At 37.2% G+C, this 20,410-nt stretch overlaps 1 protein-coding gene across 3 annotated transcripts in view; it reads left to right on the top strand.

Annotated features, from left to right (window-relative positions):
• Nucleotides 1-13,437, top strand: part of PRMT8 (protein arginine methyltransferase 8) — a 65,980-nt gene extending 52,543 nt beyond the window's left edge. For 2 of the 3 annotated variants that reach the window (XM_071557973.1, XM_071557963.1), the window contains exons 8-11: nucleotides 2,004-2,119; nucleotides 7,425-7,575; nucleotides 9,917-10,038; nucleotides 11,861-13,437. In XM_071557973.1, the coding sequence (XP_071414074.1) occupies nucleotides 2,004-2,119; nucleotides 7,425-7,575; nucleotides 9,917-10,038; nucleotides 11,861-11,944 (473 nt within the window). In that variant the 3' untranslated portion in view covers nucleotides 11,945-13,437. Of the gene's footprint in view, nucleotides 1-2,003; nucleotides 2,120-7,424; nucleotides 7,576-8,067; nucleotides 8,622-9,916; nucleotides 10,039-11,860 lie in introns of those variants that run through there. The other variant, XM_071557981.1, reaches the window with a different exon arrangement.
• The last annotated feature ends 6,973 nt before the right edge of the window (nucleotides 13,438-20,410 follow it).

Here is a 20,410-nt window from a genome sequence, read left to right as displayed (position 1 = left end):
TTTTTTAACTTTTTAGAACATTTTATGTGAGAATTTTTAAATAAAATATAAGGATCAGAAAGTTCAATTTTATGCTTAAAAAGGGTTCTAAAATATTTTTTATGCTTCATAGATGCACTAACTAGACTTTTCCCTTGCTTTTAAAATGTTGGGAGAGTTTCTTTGAAGTATTGTTGAATAACTGGTGCTGTTAGTAACCTCTACACATGACCTAGTCCAGGCTCCTGCTCCAAGCAGGTCAGATTTCACAGTTAAAGCAAGTAACTCACAGGGCCTTGCCGTGCAGTCAGGAGATGGGGATTCCACAGCTTCTCTGAGTGAAGCACCCTTAGGAGTAAACACGTTTCAAAATCATTCCTCTCTGAAAGTTGCCTTCATTCCCTCATCACCAGAAGAGAATCTGATATTTTTATTTGTTTCTGTGGCAGCATACAGCAACTAGATCCCACTATTAGTTTTTGCTGTCCCAGGCAAAGCAAACCCATTTTTGCTGGACACTCCTCATATCTTAGCATGTGGTTCATTTTCATCACTACAAGATCATAGTCCTGGTTCATGTTCAACTTGTCACCTGGCCACCCAAGTTTTCATTTATTTGATCGTAAGAAAATAATAGTTGTGATGAAATGAATAGGTTTCACATTATTTCACTTTTCCTTTTAAATTTTTTTGCTTTTATTTATTTTTTCTGAGCTACACAATTTCATTTAAAGGCATTTTCCATTAGGGGACAAAAAATATAACGAAGTTCCTAAGTGGTTATATTAATCAAAAATATGTATGAAAGTTTGGGTTAAATTAGTGGGTTCAGTCAGCCTTTGAATGAAAATGCCTAATTTCTCATTCCTTGCCTCTCACCTCCTCTCAGAAAAGAAAGTTTGGTGTTTCTCTGATCAAAATCAGTACTAATACTCAGAACTGCCAGTTGGTAACATTTGGTGTTTTGGGTCAAAAGCAAGCCCAGTGCAGTGTGGTGGTGACAAAAAGTCTCTGAAGGTGCCAGGGAGAATTATATCTCCTCCTCAAAGCACAGCCTATATTTTTCTCCTCAATTATGTGATGACCTTGACAGCTAAATTCCTTACAAAATGTACAGATACAAAAGGATGTATGAGGCATCCATTCCATAAAGGAATCAAAGTAATTTTAGCCTAAAATCCTTTATATGTTCTTTCACCTTGCTTTTGAACCCTTTCCTTTCCAGACCTTGAGTCTTTTTCTTTTCTCACTGAAAATATATCTTTTCTCAAGTTGGGGGTTTTTTTCATCATTTAAAGACAAATGGGTTTGGGTTCATTTTTCTCTTCTAAAACATTGTTTTCCTTTAAGACACTTTCTTTTCTGATTTCACCTCTGATTTCCCTTCCCCCCTCACTTTACATACCTCTGTCTCTTCAGTTATTTCCATCTCACTATCTATCTGTGCCACCACTTTGTCTCTTTTCTATTTTGCTTTTCTGTCATGTTACACATGCAGATCAAAACTTGGATGTCACAAATATTGAAACACACCTGTAATTCTACTCCTGTCAGTAATTTGCTTGCTGAAAATAAGACAACTTAAATAATCAAAACAGCATGCAAACTGCTGATTGAATAGGAATCTATTAAAAAAAAAAACAACCCCCCCCGCCCCCCAACAAACAACTAAGTATTAACCATAATGGATAGGAAAGGATAGAATAACCCAGACAGCTATTCCAAAGACCCAGCTTGACATATTACAAGATTTTGGACCACACTCTCAAATGTTTAAAGTCAAAATCTCATATAACACAGTTTTGGAGACACCAAAGAACAAAGGCCACCTGTTCAAAAATGTACAGTGATGGGTTATTTTGCCACAACTGCATTATCTGTAAAATAACAATGATTACATAGACAACTGGGGCAAGAAAATCTGAAAATTAGGGAATGGTAGAAATTCTTTCAAATACTTTGAGAAACAAAAAAATATTTTCTATTATTACTGCTAATCTTGACTAATCCATTTGCATTGACAGGGTGGGAGAATGTGTACGGCTTTGACATGACCTGTATTAGGGATGTTGCCATGAAGGAGCCATTGGTGGACATAGTAGATCCAAAGCAAGTGGTGACCAATGCCTGTTTAATAAAGGTTTGATAATTCCCAATATACTTAATTATGAAGTTTTACACCTAAGTGTAGCATTCTTTGGAGACCTGCTGCTTATGTTTTACTGCTCTCTTTATATACTTTTATCTAGCTGCAGAGCCATCATCATAGAATGCTATCATGCTAAGAGGGAAAACTGAGCAGTTTCAAATTAGTCAGCACTCGTATGTTGCACATGCTCAGTACTGTCATGTGAGCTAAGCATGAACACAGACACCTTGATTTCTCATGGAATACCCAAAAGCAAGATGTCCCTTGTGACTGCATACTCATCTGGCTACTGCAAGCTGCAACTCAAGACTCTTACAAATTTTGTATGAATTTTAATTGCCCTACCTTCTTGTAAATAGAAGTTGGAAATTACTGATGGAATGTTGCTGAGGAGAAGAGATAAATGAATTCTGTTTGTAGTAAAAAGGACTGAAGCATCAGTTTCTGATCAGTCTGATGAAATAACTAATTTACTCCAAAACGTGTGGTCAGAATTGAAATGGAATTTATTTGTCTAACTTCCTAATTCCTAGCCTTATCCAGAATGTTACTGTGTTCTCCCAGCCCCAGCATCTCCATTCAGAGGTTAGCTTGTAGGCTATTCTACATATAAGATAGAATGGTCACTAATCCCCTTTCACAAGATCACATTAAGAATGCAGCAACTGCCTGCAGGAATACTTCAAAGCTTTAAAATCCCTTCCATGTGAAAGAATCCTCCTCATGTGGGACAACAATCATAAATAAGACTGTCTACATCAATAGTAGTGGTAGGATCAGGTCCATGAATTCAAGAGTATGCTCATTTACCCCAAAGAGTCACTTCTAATTTTTCCCTTTTGCTTTTTGCCAGTAACAAACCAGCATTAAGTATTCCCCTATGTAAAAAAAGAAAACCATACCTCTAATCTGCAGAACCTTTACTGAAAGCAGCAAAAAGGAACAGAAGTAGAAACTCTGTGTGAGTACGTATGCATGCACAGTCCATCTGCACAGAGCAGAACACAAGATGGTTGTGCCTGAAAACAGCCTGAGACAGAGCAATTTAAAACTGCAATACACACCGATGAAGCAGCTATTTAGACTACAAAATATGTCCGGAGAGTGAGAAATTAGGGAGTAATATGGGTTGGCTTCTCTGGAGTAAGCTACCTGTCCTTAAATTAAGTGCAAAATCAACACTTTATTTAGAAGGTCTTTGAAAGTAATTGGTTTTAAGAGTACAAACAAAAATGTTTTAAGTGTTCCTATTCAGGTTTTATATTTAGCTTTGACATCTTTTGTCCATACACTGAATGGTGCTGTGCCGTGTAGTGGCACCGTGGGAGCAAAGCAGGTAATAGCTAACAAGCAGAAACCACTCTCCATTCCAGAATCTCTCACTAATCTCACAAACTGATCACTTAAAAAAGAGAAAATTGTCAGTGAAAGGCATGAAGCACAAATGCTTATGTTCAAGCTAGCAATATGGAAGCAGGAAAAACAGAGTCTGCATTGTTGTTGGGTGCTTCTTTTTAAATTTAATTTACTTTTGCACATGAGTTATTTATATAAAGTGTATTTCTTTCACCCTGAAAATATTTGTGAATTCAGAAAATTGTATTAGCCTAAGAAAACATTTGAGAATAAACAAAGCCATAATGTTTAATTATTCAAAGGTTTTATTACCACACTTCAAGATGGCATAGGGTGTTCATATTACATTCACAGAGGGATTTTTAGGAGTGTGTTCAACCCAAAGCCAGCTAACTTAGGATGCCTACCAGATGAGTCTGGGTTCTCTCTGCATTAGTCAGTGGATGGACTAGTCACTAGAGGCATTCCTCAGAGACCGCTCAGAGCCCTGTGCTTCTGCAGTTATTTTAATTCCCAATTTAGATGTTCTGAATTGTTCTACAAAATCAGCAAAATGAGACATCAACTCCTGCATGCTGTGTAACCATGGCACTACTCTAAAATGCTGCAGACTTGAGTAAAATTTTCTCTTTTGTGCTCCTCAGAAATTGGATGTAACACAAGTCTTGAGTCCTTTAAGGATTCCAGCCACAAAGCCACAGGTGTACTGGGGGTGGTGTGTGCAGGGAAAAGCATCTTTTGTGTTGTGGAAGCCATTCCCTTTTAAATGATCTCTTAAATGCATTTCAGGAGCACAGTAATGGGAATCCTCTGTTTAACTTCCAAACCAAATAAGCCAGGGAGGATAGTGGGATAAAAGCATTTTCAAACCATCAGAGTTAATAACTGAACTCAGGAAAAGTGTACAGGTGTCCTACTGAGGGGTTATTGCTTTCAGTGCCACCAAAAAAAAAAAAAACGGAAAAGTTTGTTTCAAAGTCAGTAAAACAGTTGTGTTTCCTTCTTTGATCCCCTTGTACTTTAAAAAATACAATTGGGTTTGTGTTGACCCAAACTTTTTCTGCCTGTTAATTCTGATTTGGTGCCAGCACCAGAGACTAAAATAACAACACATACATTGTTCACACATGTAGAAAAACCTGCAATGAGAGAGTGGCAAAAACTGACAAAATCAAACAAGAATAAAGGACATGTCACATTCAGTTTGTAATAAAAAGTACTGGTAGACTTTCCTGAATATCCTCCTCTATGTACACACAGAAGGGAAAAAAAAAGAAAGAAAGGAAAGAAAGAAAGGAAAGAAGAAAGAAAGAAAGAAAGAAAGAAAGAAAGAAAGAAAGAAAGAAAGAAAGAAAGAAAGAAAGAAAGAAAGAAAGAAAGAAAGAAAGAAAGAAAGAAAGAAAGAAAGAAAGAAAGAAAGAAAGAAAGAGAAAGAAAGAAAGAAAGAAAGAAAGAAAGAAAGAAAGAAAGAAAGAAAGAAAGAAAGAAAGAAAGAAAGAAAGAAAGAAAGAAAGAAAGAAAGAAAGAAAGAAAGAAAGAAAGAAAGAAAGAAAGAAAGAAAGAAAGAAAGAAAGAAAGAAAGAAAGAAAGAAAGAAAGAAAGAAAGAAAGAAAGAAAGAAAGAAAGAAAAGAAAGAAAGCTTAATTCTGATTTGTGTTAAGAAGTGGATCAGGCAGCAAGTCAGCATTTTTCCTATGAGCAAACCTGATTGAGGCTGTTTCTCCCATTAGAAAAGAGTTGCTTTCAGCTAGGATGATACCATTCAAACAAGAAATACATAGTGGTTGGGAACACTGCATCTCAACCTCACTGTTGATACTAAATGATCTTCTATACATCATTTTCTTAGTCCTAAATTGATTTGTCCAAGAACCATTCTTTATGCAGTGCATGTGAAAACTGGACCTCTGTCTGTCCCTCTCCAACAGGGGCATGTACTATGAGATGGCTCATGGTCTTTCACACAGTGTCAACCACAGTCTGAACCTCCTTATTCATCTGATAATTCTAACACTTTTACTGTTGCTTAGCTGAACACATTTTATTTTTTTTATTATTTTTATTATTAAAGATCTGTACTATGACCAGATTCCTGCTTAACTATGCCCATTTTGTTGTTATTGTTGTTGCTGAAATCTGAATGAAATCTGGTAAATCATGACTTTTCCATTTATTTTATGCAAAGATATCATTTGTCCCCTGTGCAGTTAGCTGGAATGAGCAGTGCCAGGCATTATAAGAATGTATAGTAGCCAGAGTACAATTCAAAGAGATCACCAACACTGGACTCAGCCATTCTCAAAATTATATTAGTTAATAAGAAGTCCACATTTGTCTCATACCTTGCATAGTTAAAAAAGCATGTTTCTGGCCTTAAAAAAAAGACTGTGAAAGTGACCAACATTTTATCCAGCCCATCTGTTCAATATTTTTGAGAAATTTCTATTAACTTCTCTAATAAAAATATTTCCTAGTGTTTTTGATTCCTGCAGAGCCAACTCAGCTCAGAGAGAGGGAGCTAGTTCCCTTTTATGTACCTTACCATTAGACTTAAGTTACAATTTCCCCACAGTGATACCACAAAAGCCATACCAAAAATTACAGAAATCTGCAGCTCACACCTACCAGCCCAGTCTAGCCTGACAAAGCAAATTTTTCAGCCTGCTATGGAACTCTGCCAGGAGACCTGAGAAATTCTTATTCCCACCATGATTTTTTTCTTACCTTTTTTTCAGGGGAAGAAAACCAAAAATATTTTAAGTGTATCAGCTTTAAATGACCTATTATATGCATGGGTCACTTAAAACACTAGTGCCTCAGGGTGTCATTGTAATGTAGTTCAGTGATTTTCATTATGGTTAAGTTGTTCTTGAACAATAATGCTAACCAGGCAGGCCTAGATAAGCCCTCCAATGGAGAGTCTGAACTCTCTCCTCCATTTTTACAGTGTGGCTCTGAAGTGCTGGTGAGACCAGTGATAGGATTCCTGGCACAGGCTGGTAGATAAAAGTTTGGATTTCTGCCTACAAAACTTCTGTTTCTTTGTATACATGAGCAATAAGGGGATCAGAATGAGCACCGCTAGGGAACATTTCCCACAGCATTAGAATACAATTAGTAGTGTTTCAGACTTACTATCCTTCTTATCATGACTACAAGTTCTGGAAACAACCCACATAAAAGCAATACATAGCTGGGAAAAACAAATCCATCTGAAAAATAGAGTTTAAGGCTTGAACACTGAGATTTAAATATTGAAGAAAATAAGCAATCTTGAAGTCTACATCTTGAAGACTTCCAACTACTGCAATCAAGCTATAGTACCATTTACATACTTAGCTCCTGTCTTGCCCAGCAGTAAGGTCCCTGTGCTTACCATTTGGAATCAGTTACCTGACACAGGACTCGGAAGCATTACCAGTAAAAAGCAGCCCCCTCTCATGCCTCAAATGTTTCAACTGCTTGATGCAGTCAAATCACCTTCCCTTCCAGAGGTGCACAAACAACTCAAAAGTTCATTTTTATTAAAAATTCAACTTTGCCATCTTTCCTCATGCTGAGAGTCCCTGATGATAAAAGGTCTTTGAACTGGAAGCGGTCTCTTCATTTCAATATCCGTCATGCCTGCATTTGTCAAGGTACACTTCTACCTTGATTTCCTCCCACTCCTGCAGCCCCTCCCTGCCAGAGCCAAGAACACATACTCTTTCTTCAGTGAGTGGCCTCTCTTGCCAGACTCTGCCAGCTTAGTCAGAGAACTGGGTCATTTGCTGATTTTTTGATATATTCAAATGTACCATTAATTTCTTATGGTGCTAAAGGGCTAGAAGTTGTCTTTGTGGTGGATGATTAAATGAAATGCTAAAGTACATCACTCAACACTTACCTGAGACTCACCGACATCTACGTGTAAATGTCTTTTTCTTTCTCCTCAAAACAGGAGGTAGATATTTATACAGTGAAGACTGAAGAATTGGCATTTACTTCTGCGTTCTGCCTCCAAGTCCAGCGTAATGATTACATTCATGCCTTGGTCACCTATTTTAATATCGAATTTACGAAGTGCCACAAGAAAATGGGATTTTCTACAGGTAATCTGTATTTCTTTTATTTTCATTTCTGTTACTATCAGTCTATCACTGTTGCTGGTCAGATGGAAGTTTGAATTTCAGTGATAAAAATTGTTGTCATTCTGGGGGAGGTGAGTAGGATGGGAAAAGGACAACTGCTTATAGGAATTCTGTGGTAACAGAGTCAGGATTTCACAGTGGTTACCAAGCTTAGAGTTCAGTGGGAATTGTGACCTAGCAGTTTATGCCCCTCACCAGTTATATCTAAATCCTGCGTCAAGTTTTCAGATTAGATGTAGAATTATCAGCTCAGTGAGAGATAGCAGCTCTGCATCCTAGTTTCCCCCAAATCCCAAACTCAACAAAGCTCTTGCTTGTCTCAGAGTCTAGAACAAAATCATCCTTTTTGCCAAGCACATACTGCTTATGTAAATTGTCTCTAACAATCCAAATGTGAAACTCTAACTTACCTTGGTGAGCAGATATTTAAAGGAATAACCCCATTCCTTTAAGGCATCATTTACCAGACTGAATAAACCAGAGGGTGTTGCAAGAAATGTAAAAACCTCATCCTGTATTAGCCTGACTGCATACAGGAGGTTGAAGGAAGTGTTTCTCTGCCTCTATTCAGTACATCATGATAAGGTAGGTGCAGAAGAAGTTATTCCATAAAAAAGTCATTTGGCCATCTGTTGCTGAATGTCACCACTATCTGGAAGACTGGTCTAGATTATCAGCTGGTGTCTGTTGGCAAAGCTCTACTGAAATCAGTAAAATACACCAGTCTGTAGAACATGACAAAGTGCAATTTCATCGACATGTCTTTTTTTTTTAATTATGAAGAAAATAAGTGTGTGATTTGGAGTGGACTTGAAGACCTGTGCCTACATTACACATGGGGCACAAATTTCCAGTTATGTCTGGCTTTTTCAAGGAACATAGCCCTGCATAAGGGTATATGCACAGGGACATGCACATGTACATGTGTGTGTACAAGGTAGCAGTTATGATTAAAGTATAAATTCAGTTTAGTTTTGGTCTAACATGTTTTCACTTAGAAGTTTTACAGAGACATGTCCAAGTAGAAAACAAAGTCTGGATCTGAACTCCTACAAGATCTCTCCATTTAAATATTGCAATTAACAGTCATTAAAACTGTCTGGATACATAGACAACTTATCTGGTAAAATACTTTTCCTTTGGAACATACTAGTTTGCCAGGGCAGTTTCTGAAAAAAAGTTTGATTTTATCAGTCTTCTGATACTAGAATTTTTTTGGGAAAAAACAGTAAAAATTCCTGTCCTGATGGGTTTTTGAAAAAAAATCAGTATTTCCGTAGTCACAAACAATTTCTAAAACCAATTATTTTTTTAAACATAGATGCTTAAATGAAATAAGACCATTATTGTATTAAACAGTATTACTATATTATTAGTATGATACAATACAATGGTCTCATGTAATTGGGGTTACAAAGAGAAGAAAAATAAATTTATCAGAGGCTTTTTTTGCTAGATCAGGAAATCTCTGAGCTTGTTCTGCTATTCATAGCTTCCTAAATGCTCTTGACTGACTGCAAGAATGCTAGGAACACTAAGTAACCAATGTGATTTCATTAGGCACTGCTCAAAGATTTGAATTAAAATCAGAAATAGTAAATAAATAAATGATAGATAGATAGATAGATAGATAGATAGATAGATAGATAGATAGATAGATAGATAGATGACAAGCCTGAAATAGCAGAGGAGCATCATAGTGATTCTGCTAAGTAAGACTAAAAATTACTTTAGACCATTTTCTATCCCTGGCAGATCACCCATAGTACAAGCCTTTTAAAAATCCATAACCAGATCAAGGTGCAAATGCCCTTTCACCAACTCTATCCTCCTAGAAACTGCAAAATCTGCTCTTCTGGAATCCTGAGTCAAAGGTTTTATCTGTGGCATAATAGATTTTGCTGAACCTTTCTTTCATGTTTTTGTGTAATTGTTTTTTGAACTAATTTAGACTTCTGACATTCAAAATACTTAGTGGTAAAGATTTCCCTAATTTGAACATGTGTAGGTTGAAAGGAAAGCATCAAAAAGTGCGTATCTTGCCCTGTAACCCACGTTGTGGAATCCTTCTTGCTGGGTGTGATTCACGTCTGTCATATTCCAGTAAAAACCAGAAGACAACCCAATGACAGTCATAGAATTGTGTTGCTGTAAAGTATATTTACTAGTATAGAACATGAGTTAAAGCATTTTGTGAGAAGAAAGGTTTTCTCCATTTGTTTCTGAGTGTGAACTTGATTTGTAAGACATGTAAGACATTTTGATAAGTAATACCCATATATAACCTAAATACATTTTTTAGCACCTGATGCTCCTTATACACACTGGAAGCAAACTGTCTTCTACTTAGAGGACTATTTAACTGTCAGACGTGGAGAAGAAATCTATGGAACTATATCCATGAAACCAAATGAAAAAAATGTGGTGAGTCAGCATCCCTGATTCTAATTCCAACTCTACTGATCACAAACTATAATCAACAGTAAAGAAAATGCATATGAGTGAAACAATGAGAATGCTAAAGGCATTTATGATTATTAGGAAGAGCTCTAGTCACCGCTTCACCAAAGCTGATAACAGCAGTGATTAAGCAGTGCTAATGTTACAGAAGTCAGCCTGCAAACAAGCTAGCATGAAAGGGAGAAAGGATCCAAACACATCACCAAGCCAACTGCCCTCTGCAATCCGCTTTACTCACATTTTGTGACACAAGTAGGCAAGGGTCTCTTCATACTGTCACTTAAATCAGTGCTAAGATCCCTTCTGCCAACACTGAATGATCAAGAGTATGTATTTCAGTTTCACCTCTATAGGCACTGAGTGATTTCCCACTCAGTGCCCAAGAACTGTCCGGTAGGAAATTAAGTAACACATCTCAGATGAATGTCTGTGTGAATTCACTGATCAAATGCACTTGAACTCACTAATTAATTGAGTGATAAGGTTGTTTAAAAATTGTGGCTTTCCATAGAAAATGCAGTGTTTTATTTAAGACTAAAGCTAAAGAGTGATAGATTTCACACTATGATGACTGTTGAAAACTTCCTCAATTTCTCTACTATGAGCTGAATTCCACTATGCCAGTTATTCAGTGCTTCTTTTAACCTGTAAGGAGGCTATGAGACATAGTCTGATGAGCAACTCATGGCTGTAGAGAAAAGCTTGAGATGAGAAGTGTGGCTTCTGAGAGAAACAGTGGCACCATTATTCGTGAAAAAAATTGAGCAGTATCTCTTAATTTTTTATTACAAGATACAGCAGTTACAATAATCTGGTTACATTCCATCTATGCAGTAGTTCTAATCGTTGAAATATTGCATTTGCTGACTGCAACAAATCTTAACATTTCATTGACTTCCTTTTTTGCATTACTTTTCCTTTTTTGTACCAAACACAAATTGGATATGGTTTTCATAGTAGTGTTGATATAGGGGAAGAAATAAACACAAAATAAACTTGACTTTAAAACAAACACATTCACTCCTGAAGCTACTGCTTGCTGTGAAAGAGAGAAAAATAGTCTGTTTCCCACCTTGGGGAACTGGAACATTTTCTTTTGGGTTGAGCATATAAATTTTCTTTGAGAGAAAGGAATAAAATCGCTCAAATTTCTTTGGACAGCAGTAAGCACCTGAATACAGATTTAGGTGCTAAAATTATTGTGCTCTTGATAGTTATAAAACAGAGAGATCACCTTGGTTCAAAAGGATCTGTTAATGTTTTGTTCTTCATGAAGAAACATGAAGGCTTTCAAAAGCTTGTAGAGGCACAGCTTCCTTTTGTAGGGTTATGTAGTGCTTCTTGCCTAAAACCATATCATTATAAGATAAAGAATGACTAAGGGCTTCTCTACAATGTGGAGTTTAGTAGATCTCTTCTGGGATAACCCCTAGTGTGAAAGCCCTTCAGCCTAGATTAAGAGCATCTTGATGGGGAATGCCCTTCAGAAAATTTCATAGGATATGTGTGATACCATTTCAGAAGCTTCCTGGCAGTAACCAGGATATGAAATCAGCCTCCAGAAGAATACAGGAATATGAACTAAGCATAGATTGTATGATGAATGTTCTTACACATCCTACACCCTGCTTTTTTCAGTGTCAGCACCATTTAAAAACAAAAGAAGTTAGAAACCACTGTAGGTATTTCTTGAATCTCCAGGTCTTTTCAATTCAAGCAATGATAACTGAATTGATACACTGAACTTATGGTCTTACTTACATGTTACATTTAAATCTTTTTACAGCGTGACCTGGATTTCACAGTAGACTTGGACTTTAAAGGACAACTATGTGAAATGTCAGTATCTAATGACTACAAAATGCGTTAGCAAGAAACCTTTCAGAGAGATGAAAAGGCGAATTTTATCAAGTCTTGAACTGCTGAGCTTCAAGCTAAGAACAACTGTTCACAAGATTATTATAAAATACTAGAATGTTTACTCTGATGGAGAGTGGTAACCTGATCTTTCTTGCAGATAGTACAGGGGGCTGGGATCCCACTGTGAATGTACAGTATACAGAACTGTAGCTTTTGTCAAACATAGGAAAAATTAAGCAACAGTCTTGAGTGTTCTGGTTAACTTCAGAATGGCAGAAGATGCATATACAAATTGTATTACTTACTGTGAATTTCTGGTTCTTCCAAGCTTTGCATGTTAAGATGATCAGGGCAGTTTTCTCACTATGAAAGACTACTACAGCACATTACTGTGATAGTATTACTGGACTTATATTCAATATAAATGAATATATATATATATATTGTACATGAGAAACAAAGTAATTTCATAATAGCAATTTGTTTTGTGATTATTTAATTCTCATTATGCAGTTATGGAAAGATGATGATGTTACTTCTGGCACTACTCTAGGCAGTGATATGTTACATTAATTGTCCAATGTTATAGTTTTGGTAAATATTTCATGCAAAGTGTAGATAAGAGCTGGGCATTTGCAGGAAGTTCAACAACTATATTTTTGAATGTCCTCTGGAAAATGTGAACCATTAGTTTTGAAATTCACCTTCACAACTGGATGTCTGTCAGAGCTTTAAAAAACATTAGCTTTTTATCCTTGAAAATATTCTGTGGTGAGTTTTTATAGCTGGATTTTGCATGAGACCTTCTGAAATCAGACACCTAGTATTTAAATGTGATGAGTGCAAAGTCTCTGAAATGGTGGGTAATTCATGTTTTTTAGCCATGCCATATTTCAGTTCTTTGCAAGATTCTTAATACAAAATTATTTTTAAAAAATAGGAATTAATGTTTCCTTTCGTGATGTTTTAGATAAGTTTTAAATCGCAAACATTATTCTCAAGAGTGAAGTGATTTGCAGGATTAAGTTAATGTCTTTAAAAACTGTTGATGACTTCTGATATTAATAAGATGTCTGTAGCTTCCCAGTCACCTTAAGCCCCTTTTTTTTCTTACAAAATGTCCCACTTACTGTTAAAACATGCAGTGCTTATAATTCCCCATATGTATCTATCAGGTCTTTTTACTATATGAATGTGGACCATTTAATCACATGTAATTCATAAACAACTGCATCGTCAGTCCTATCTACCCATTTTTCAGTCTGTCTGGCATTAGACACTAAATCGTTCTATCATGTATTCAATAAGATTGACTAGTTTTTTGCCTAAAAATCTTTTTAATCACCTGCAAATAAAGTATACTTGAAGATGGATTTTGCCAGTACTTGTCAGCTTCTCATGTTTTAGAAACCTATATCTAATGATTTTCCCTTCACAGAAACTTTACAGTGCCTCCATTTTCTTATGGTTTAAAGATTATGGTCTAGGGATTGTAATCACATGGTATCTATGTAGAATGAAATTAAACTGTATTTCAGCAGTAAAAGATACCGTTTGCAATGTAGTTCATCACTGTTGTTTTAAAGCATTTTTCTTTTACTTTTTGAAATGAGGATGAACAACTTTCCTTACAAAATCACTAGGATCTTATCTATCAAATATTGCTCTCATTTTCAGGGAATCAGTTCAGCTACTCTTTCAGTAAGGCACTGGGAAAGGACCCTGTACAAGTCCCTTTATAGCAACAATTCTGTGATTCTAGAACATTAAGGTAAAGAATTCTACCAGATTTTTTACTCAGGCCCCTGCATTTATATGAAGATACTCAAATAATGTTTGCATCTTCTCCTTTGTCACTAAGCACTGAGCTGACTGTTACTGTAAGAGGAAAGACTCTTGCTTCATTTGCCTAAATTATACATTGATAGCACTTCAGACCATCCACTTCTCTGGCCCACTGCATGAAACTTTAATAAGAAAGAGATTTCCCCAGGGTCTTTACAAAGAATGTGCCATTTTTGCCTGACAGACAGCACTGGTCAAGAAGCAGCAAAAAAACTTGATCAAGACAGCTCATTAACCAATTTGAGAGATACTTAAGCACTGCTGTACATTGGTTGCCCTTTCTGCCTGGTCTTTCAACTACTGGCAGTGAAGTGTAGGTCTCTCTTCAACAGTGGCCACCTTGCCTTAGTATTTAAAATGCCCAGTCACTTCAGTTTTGGAAGTCCTGGGTGATACTGTTACTGGCACAGCTCTGGGATGGCATCAAACCTCAGACACACTCCATCCTGGAAAACTGGCTTGTGCTTTTCTTCATATCAAAAACAGGTCACATGTCTCTTCATCCCAAAAAGAACTGGGAGTGCCTACTGCAGTGCTGAGTGTCTTCAAATCAAAGGGATCAAAAAGCAAACTCAGGCTTCCAAGGCCATTATAGGTGTTACCTACCGTGAAGATTTTGAAAGCACCAATAAGCTCAGCACACATAGGATCTGTTAGGTCAGCATTACTGAAACTGGTATGCAGAAACTTGCAGGCCAGATGCAATATACTGTTAGGTTTTGCTCAACAATCCAACAAGTCTGGGTAACTACCACAGAGTCTGAGCCTAATTTTCTCTATACTTGAACAAGAAGGTCTCCTGTGGACTCCAGGGTTGAACCAAAGCCACTGGTCTTCAAAACTTTGTATTAAAATACTAATGAAAAAATTGTCCTTTTACAACTGAAACAGATGCATGTTTAAAGCATTTAGTTCCCTTCCCACTGACAGGAAAAGAAGACCATGAGCTGGGGACAGAGCAAGAGAAAAAACTGAAATAGAGTATTTACACAAAAGACTGTCCCTGGTGAGTAATACAGCTCTGGAGAAAAGAGAAAGCAGGTTGCTTTGCCTTGGCTCTGATCTAAGGCAACAGTATTAAAACTCTTTAAAGGGATTTTTATGTCACTTGAAACACAAAGGAGCATCGAAAAAAAGTTAGATACTGAGTATGCCTCTACTAAAAGGCATAGTGGGCAATTCACACTTGCAGTGCTTGTTAGGATTAGAGAAGTAGTCCTTAATGTTCAGAGGGCCACTCTGTATTCCCAAAGATCTCTACAGAACAGTATAGTTACTAAAGTTTCAGGTTTGGTTTGGTTTTTGAAGGAGTTTTTCTGGGGACCTTCCTATGTGCAGAATTAGGAAGTTTAGAGCCTTTTGACACCATTTTAGACTTTTAATAGGAGTTGAAACAGTCCAGAATATAAACAGTAGTATTACCCAAGGTGGCATGTTTTTACTACAGAGCTAATTTGAAGAAACTTCTCAGACATAATTTCTTATAGTATTTGTTTTAAATTTAGTATTAACTCATAATTTAAGAAATACACATACATAATCAAGAGAAATTTCATTCACTTAGAAGGTCATTTTACAAAGGATACATGGTGTTCTATATATATAATGAAGAATAATTCTCTGCTTTAAGAGGTAAGAAAGTACAGGCTGGGGGCTGACCTGCTGGAAAGCACCTCTGCAGAGAAGGACCTGAGGGTTCTGGTGGACAACCCGTCCACAAGCCACCAGTGCCCTTGTGGCCAAGAAGGCCAAGGAAAAGCATTGCTAGCATGTTAAGGGAGGTGATCCTGCTCCTCTACTCAACCCTGGTGAGGCCACAGCTGGAGTGCTGTGTCCAGTCTGGACTCCTCAGTAAGCAGAGACATGAAGCTCTTGGAGCAGGCCCAGTGGAGGGCAACAAAGTTGATTATGAGACTGGTGCATCTCTCTTATGAAGAAAGGCTGAGGGACCTGGGCCTGTTCAGCCTCAAGAAGAGAAGACTGAGAGGGGACCTCATCAATGTATGTAAGCAACTGAAGGGAGGATGTCAACAGGATGGAACGAGGCTCTTCTCAGTGCTGCTGAGCAATAGCACAAGAGGCAGTGGGCAGAAACTGATGCACAGGAAGTTTCACATGAATATGAGGAAAAACTTCACTGTGCAGGTGACTGAGCAGTGGAACCAGATTGCCCAGAGGAGTTCTGGAATCTCCTTCTCTGGAGATATTCAAAAGCCACCAGGAAACAGTCCTGAGTAATGTGCTCTAAAGGACCCTGCCTGAGCAAGAGGTTAGACTACATGACCTCCAGTAGTTCTTTTCAAACCTAACCATTCTGGGATTATGTGATTTCCAAGAACAGAGTCTCCTCAGCATCCCTGGGCAGCTAAGTGTTGTGCTAATCTCACAGGGAAGTATTTTATGTTCAACTGGAATTTCTTATATTTTTACTTGGGACTGTTAGCTCTTGTTATTTTACTCTTTGTCCCTGAGAAGAGCCTGGCTCCCTTTCCACTGTACTCCCCATTAGATATTGGAAGATACAACTAGTTCTCACCTTGTCTCCCTCATGGTACCTCCTCTCTTCCCTATACAACCCATGATTGCACCCTGACCTTTTATATGAATTATATGTCACATCCACCTGTAATCCCTCCTCTCCTTTTTTCCTTCTAACAGTCTAAGTATATATTGGTGCTATCACACAAATGTATCTAAGGGTTTTCCATAGAATGTAATCCCAAGGATCACTATTCAGAGAGAACTTTGGGTTCTCCTACTGCATTGTGTTGGTGGTATTGAGGACACATTTTATGAGTAATTTTCATGTTGGCATATAAGATCTAAGTTTATGCCAATGTGTGCACTTGCCTAGTTTGAGTATACAACAAAGCCATGTGATTTCTTTTTCTATAGGCATCCAGTATTCACAGACTAGTTCCAACTGGAAAAGTGGGAGGTTTTTAGTCTTTTTTGAAATATTTATTTTCAACATTTCTCAGAGATCATCTCAGATGTTAATCCCCAAAGCACATAGGCAAATGGAAGACAAATCCTTTAGATCATGTCTAAACTTCTTAAAAATTGTGTTAATTTACAGCACCTACAAATCCTTTTAAAGAGCATCTAAAGAAATAAACCTGATGTTTCATATCTGATAAAACAATGTGTTAAAATGGTGTGAATCATGAGCTAGAGATTTCCCAGAAAAATTATATTTCTGCACAGCATGTAGACTGAGGTGAGCCAGGGCAGTAGGACGCCTACACGGCACAAGAGTGTTCCCTGAAAATAGCTGCTGCTTCTGGGGATAGACACAAAAAAGGTAAAAGACATGCTCTACACAGCTGAGATAGAGAAAGAAGCAGACCATTGCTCACAGATGACTGCTAAAGCAGAGCACCCATCATTTCGACAAAAAATTATTCCAGGGTGCAAATACAGCTGAAGGGAAAGAATAATATTTTTATGATCTCAAAATTTTTGCAATGTGCTGTTCCCTTTGCCTGTGTTTCCAGTCTCTGCAGGTACCAATACAATCCCCCTGACTCCCTTCGCTTTCCCTTTTCTTAGTATGTTTTATATTTTTCTCATTTTTTAGTTGAAACAAACATTGGAGATAAGTGATGATGCAAACAACATGAAGATAGCATTTTTTGAGAAAGTTTGGAGAGAACTACAGTGTGATTGTGAAACAGAAAGAAGTCACGTTAGCTCTGAGATGACAACTACAACACAAAATCAGTCTTCTCACAGAGCACACAGGACTACAATCCAAGTAATTTCTCTGAATCACAAAATGTGCTCTTTTAGAAGTGCATCAGCAAACCAAGCCTAAGCTAACCCCTAAATCTTCATGTGAAAGACAGAACATCCTCTTTTGCAGTTTGGTTCTGTGCTTTTGTGTCTTGCCATTTTCCATTTATTCAAATGAATGATCAGCATTTCCAGCACAACACAGCCCTAGAAGCAGAAATGGACTCCTGTATTAAGGTCACAACAGTATTTAATCACAAACCACACATGCCCTACCATTTTGATGCAGGAAAATGAAATGGCAGCCCTGAAAGGCATGTGTAACTCATTAACAGCAACTTGAAATGTTGATCAGTTAGCAGAAGTGCTTTATCATCATAATGGCATATTTTCACATTTATTGGCATGACAAATCAATGTCATTAGCTAATGAGATCTGTTTGAAGCAAAAATAATTGCTATTATCACCACCAAAAGAGGATATCAGAGAAAAAAACCTCCTTATTTTGCTCACTTTCTATGGGATGAGTGTAGATAGGCAAGCAACATAAGTGTTGTGTCAAGCTGAAGCAGGCACATGTGATGGAGAGCAATTTTATGTCAAGTAGACAACAAAACTCATAATGACAACAAATTTTGACCTATGATTTGAGGTTATGGAAGCAGCAGAATTCAAAAGGTCAAGGTATCCTTTACCAGTAAAGATGTGGAGATAACTGACAAAAGAATCAGAAAATATTCAGAAGGCCAGGTAAATTGGTTTGACTCCTCCCACTAACAAATGTAGCAGAGATATTAAAGCATTATTTTTCTGGGAGAAATTTCCATTTGAATTCTATTGCTGAGTGATACCATTAAGTAGGAATTCTGTTAAGCAGCAGGATGTCTGGTTTCAATCTGGCCAAGTGCCTAGAGCCTTCCAACCTAATGTTCATGGGTCCAAATGCAAAATTCACTTCTGCTTTCCAGAACACTGACACTGTGTTATGTTCTTCCCATTTTTGTTCTTTCAACAGCACTGGCACAATATGGTATTTCTTTTCCTTCATCTTGAGATGTTTCTAGCTTGTACTTTAGGGATATACAGGATTCCCTTTCTGGAATCTGCTTATGAATCAAAACCAGATCCAAATCAAACTTTCCAACTAAGATGTCTTCATATCTTATTTGCCTGTGTGTCACGTCTTCTTTTTATTACTCATGTAAATGCCTGTGGTAGTGGGGATGAACCTAGTCAGCCTGGAGATCCTGCCAGTCCCATGGAACTTTGAACATTTATAAGGACTCAGAATTTTAGAAGCCATAAAGTACCACCATGATTTACCAATCTCCCAACTCCAAGAAGCAGGACAAACCAGAACAGGTTGTCCAGGACCATTTACAGTTGGATTTTGAGTATCTCCAAGGATGGACACTCCACAACCTCTCTGGAAAATCTATTCTGGTGCTCAACCACCTACACATTGGGGGAAAAAAAAAGTGTTCTTGTGTTCAGATGGAATTTCTTGTATTTCAATTTTGCCTGTAGCCTCTTCTCCTGTTACTGGGCACTCCTGAGGAGTCTGTCTCCCTCCTCTTCACTCCCTACATGCATCAAGTATTTACACACACTGATAAAATTCCTCTTGAGCTACCTCTTCTTTAGACTCTCTTGACCCAATTATGTAACATGCCTGTAGCAACTAAAAATATAGGACTTGGAGGACTGTATTCTGTAAAGTACTGACTTCTGAAAGTATCTAGAGGCTAGTTACAGTAGTCAGTTCAGTCTGAATTGCTAGAAGACTAGAGGAAAAAATGCAATCTCATGGTGGATGAGAGTAACAATATTGCTTAAGAACAAGTTACTGATGGTGCTTCTGTATACTGTAGCAGTAAATGGGCACAGCAATTGCATGCAATTTTGGTATCCTGATTTTTAACTTGGGTTAGTAGGGCTTGTTATTTGAAATAAACACAGGTGGTTTTATATGTAGAATAAAGTTAAGTTGTGGAACTCTTTGCCAAAGATATTGTAGATGTCATAGGTTTATAAGAGTTCAAAGAAAGACTTAACAGTTCCAGTCTTAGAAGAGAAGCCAATGGAACATACTTAAATACCTAAAACCCATTTCATCCTCAGGAAGATCCTGCAAAATAAGGAGTGGAAATCAGAAGAATATAGAAGAAAATACCATAAATTAAAGCCCTATTCATATTTCTTTGGGGCATCTGCTTTTAGCTACTGCTAGAGATAGGATACTGTATCAAATCAGCTTGTTGTTTGATCCAGTATGGAAACTAGAGAAAGAGCAGAAAATAACTTACAGTGTCTAGGTATTGCCATTACATATTAAAGGCTGTTTAACCTTTGGTAGGAGAATATCTGCCAGAAGCTGAGGCCAATCATTACAAAGAGACAATAACAGCATTTTTAACAGTGAAGAAAACTACCAACTTTCTGAGCAGTTTGTTGCAATAGTTAAGAGTTGTCAGTTTTTAATGTCTTCAAATGAAGACAAATGAAAGGAGATACACATTCACCAAACACAATGCTTTAGATTTCATTCAGAGTAACGGGGTGAAATGGAATATCTGGTGATATACAAATAAGATGGACCTCCTGGGCCTTTTTCCTTTTAAAACTCTGCAATTCCATAAATCATATCTTAGCAAAAGAGTTTGTTGCATGTTCATGCAAGGGAGAAGTGTAAAACTACGGAACGTAATTCACTGCTAAGGACTTTGTGCCTTCAAAACCACTAATGGAAAACAGAAGTAAGTGAGAAAAGTACTCTTAAATTAAGCAGACATTTTAACCTGAAAGTATTAACTGCATAATTGGGTGATTTACAAACTTTTATAAGAAAACTGAGCAGACATGTTTTTCCACATGAGAGAAGATAAACTCATAATT

This window comes from Pithys albifrons, chromosome 1, assembly GCF_047495875.1.
Source record: "Pithys albifrons albifrons isolate INPA30051 chromosome 1, PitAlb_v1, whole genome shotgun sequence".
NCBI lineage: Eukaryota > Metazoa > Chordata > Aves > Passeriformes > Thamnophilidae > Pithys > Pithys albifrons.
The sequence above is the reverse complement of the archived record's forward strand: the minus strand, read 5'-3'. Positions and strand labels throughout refer to the sequence as shown.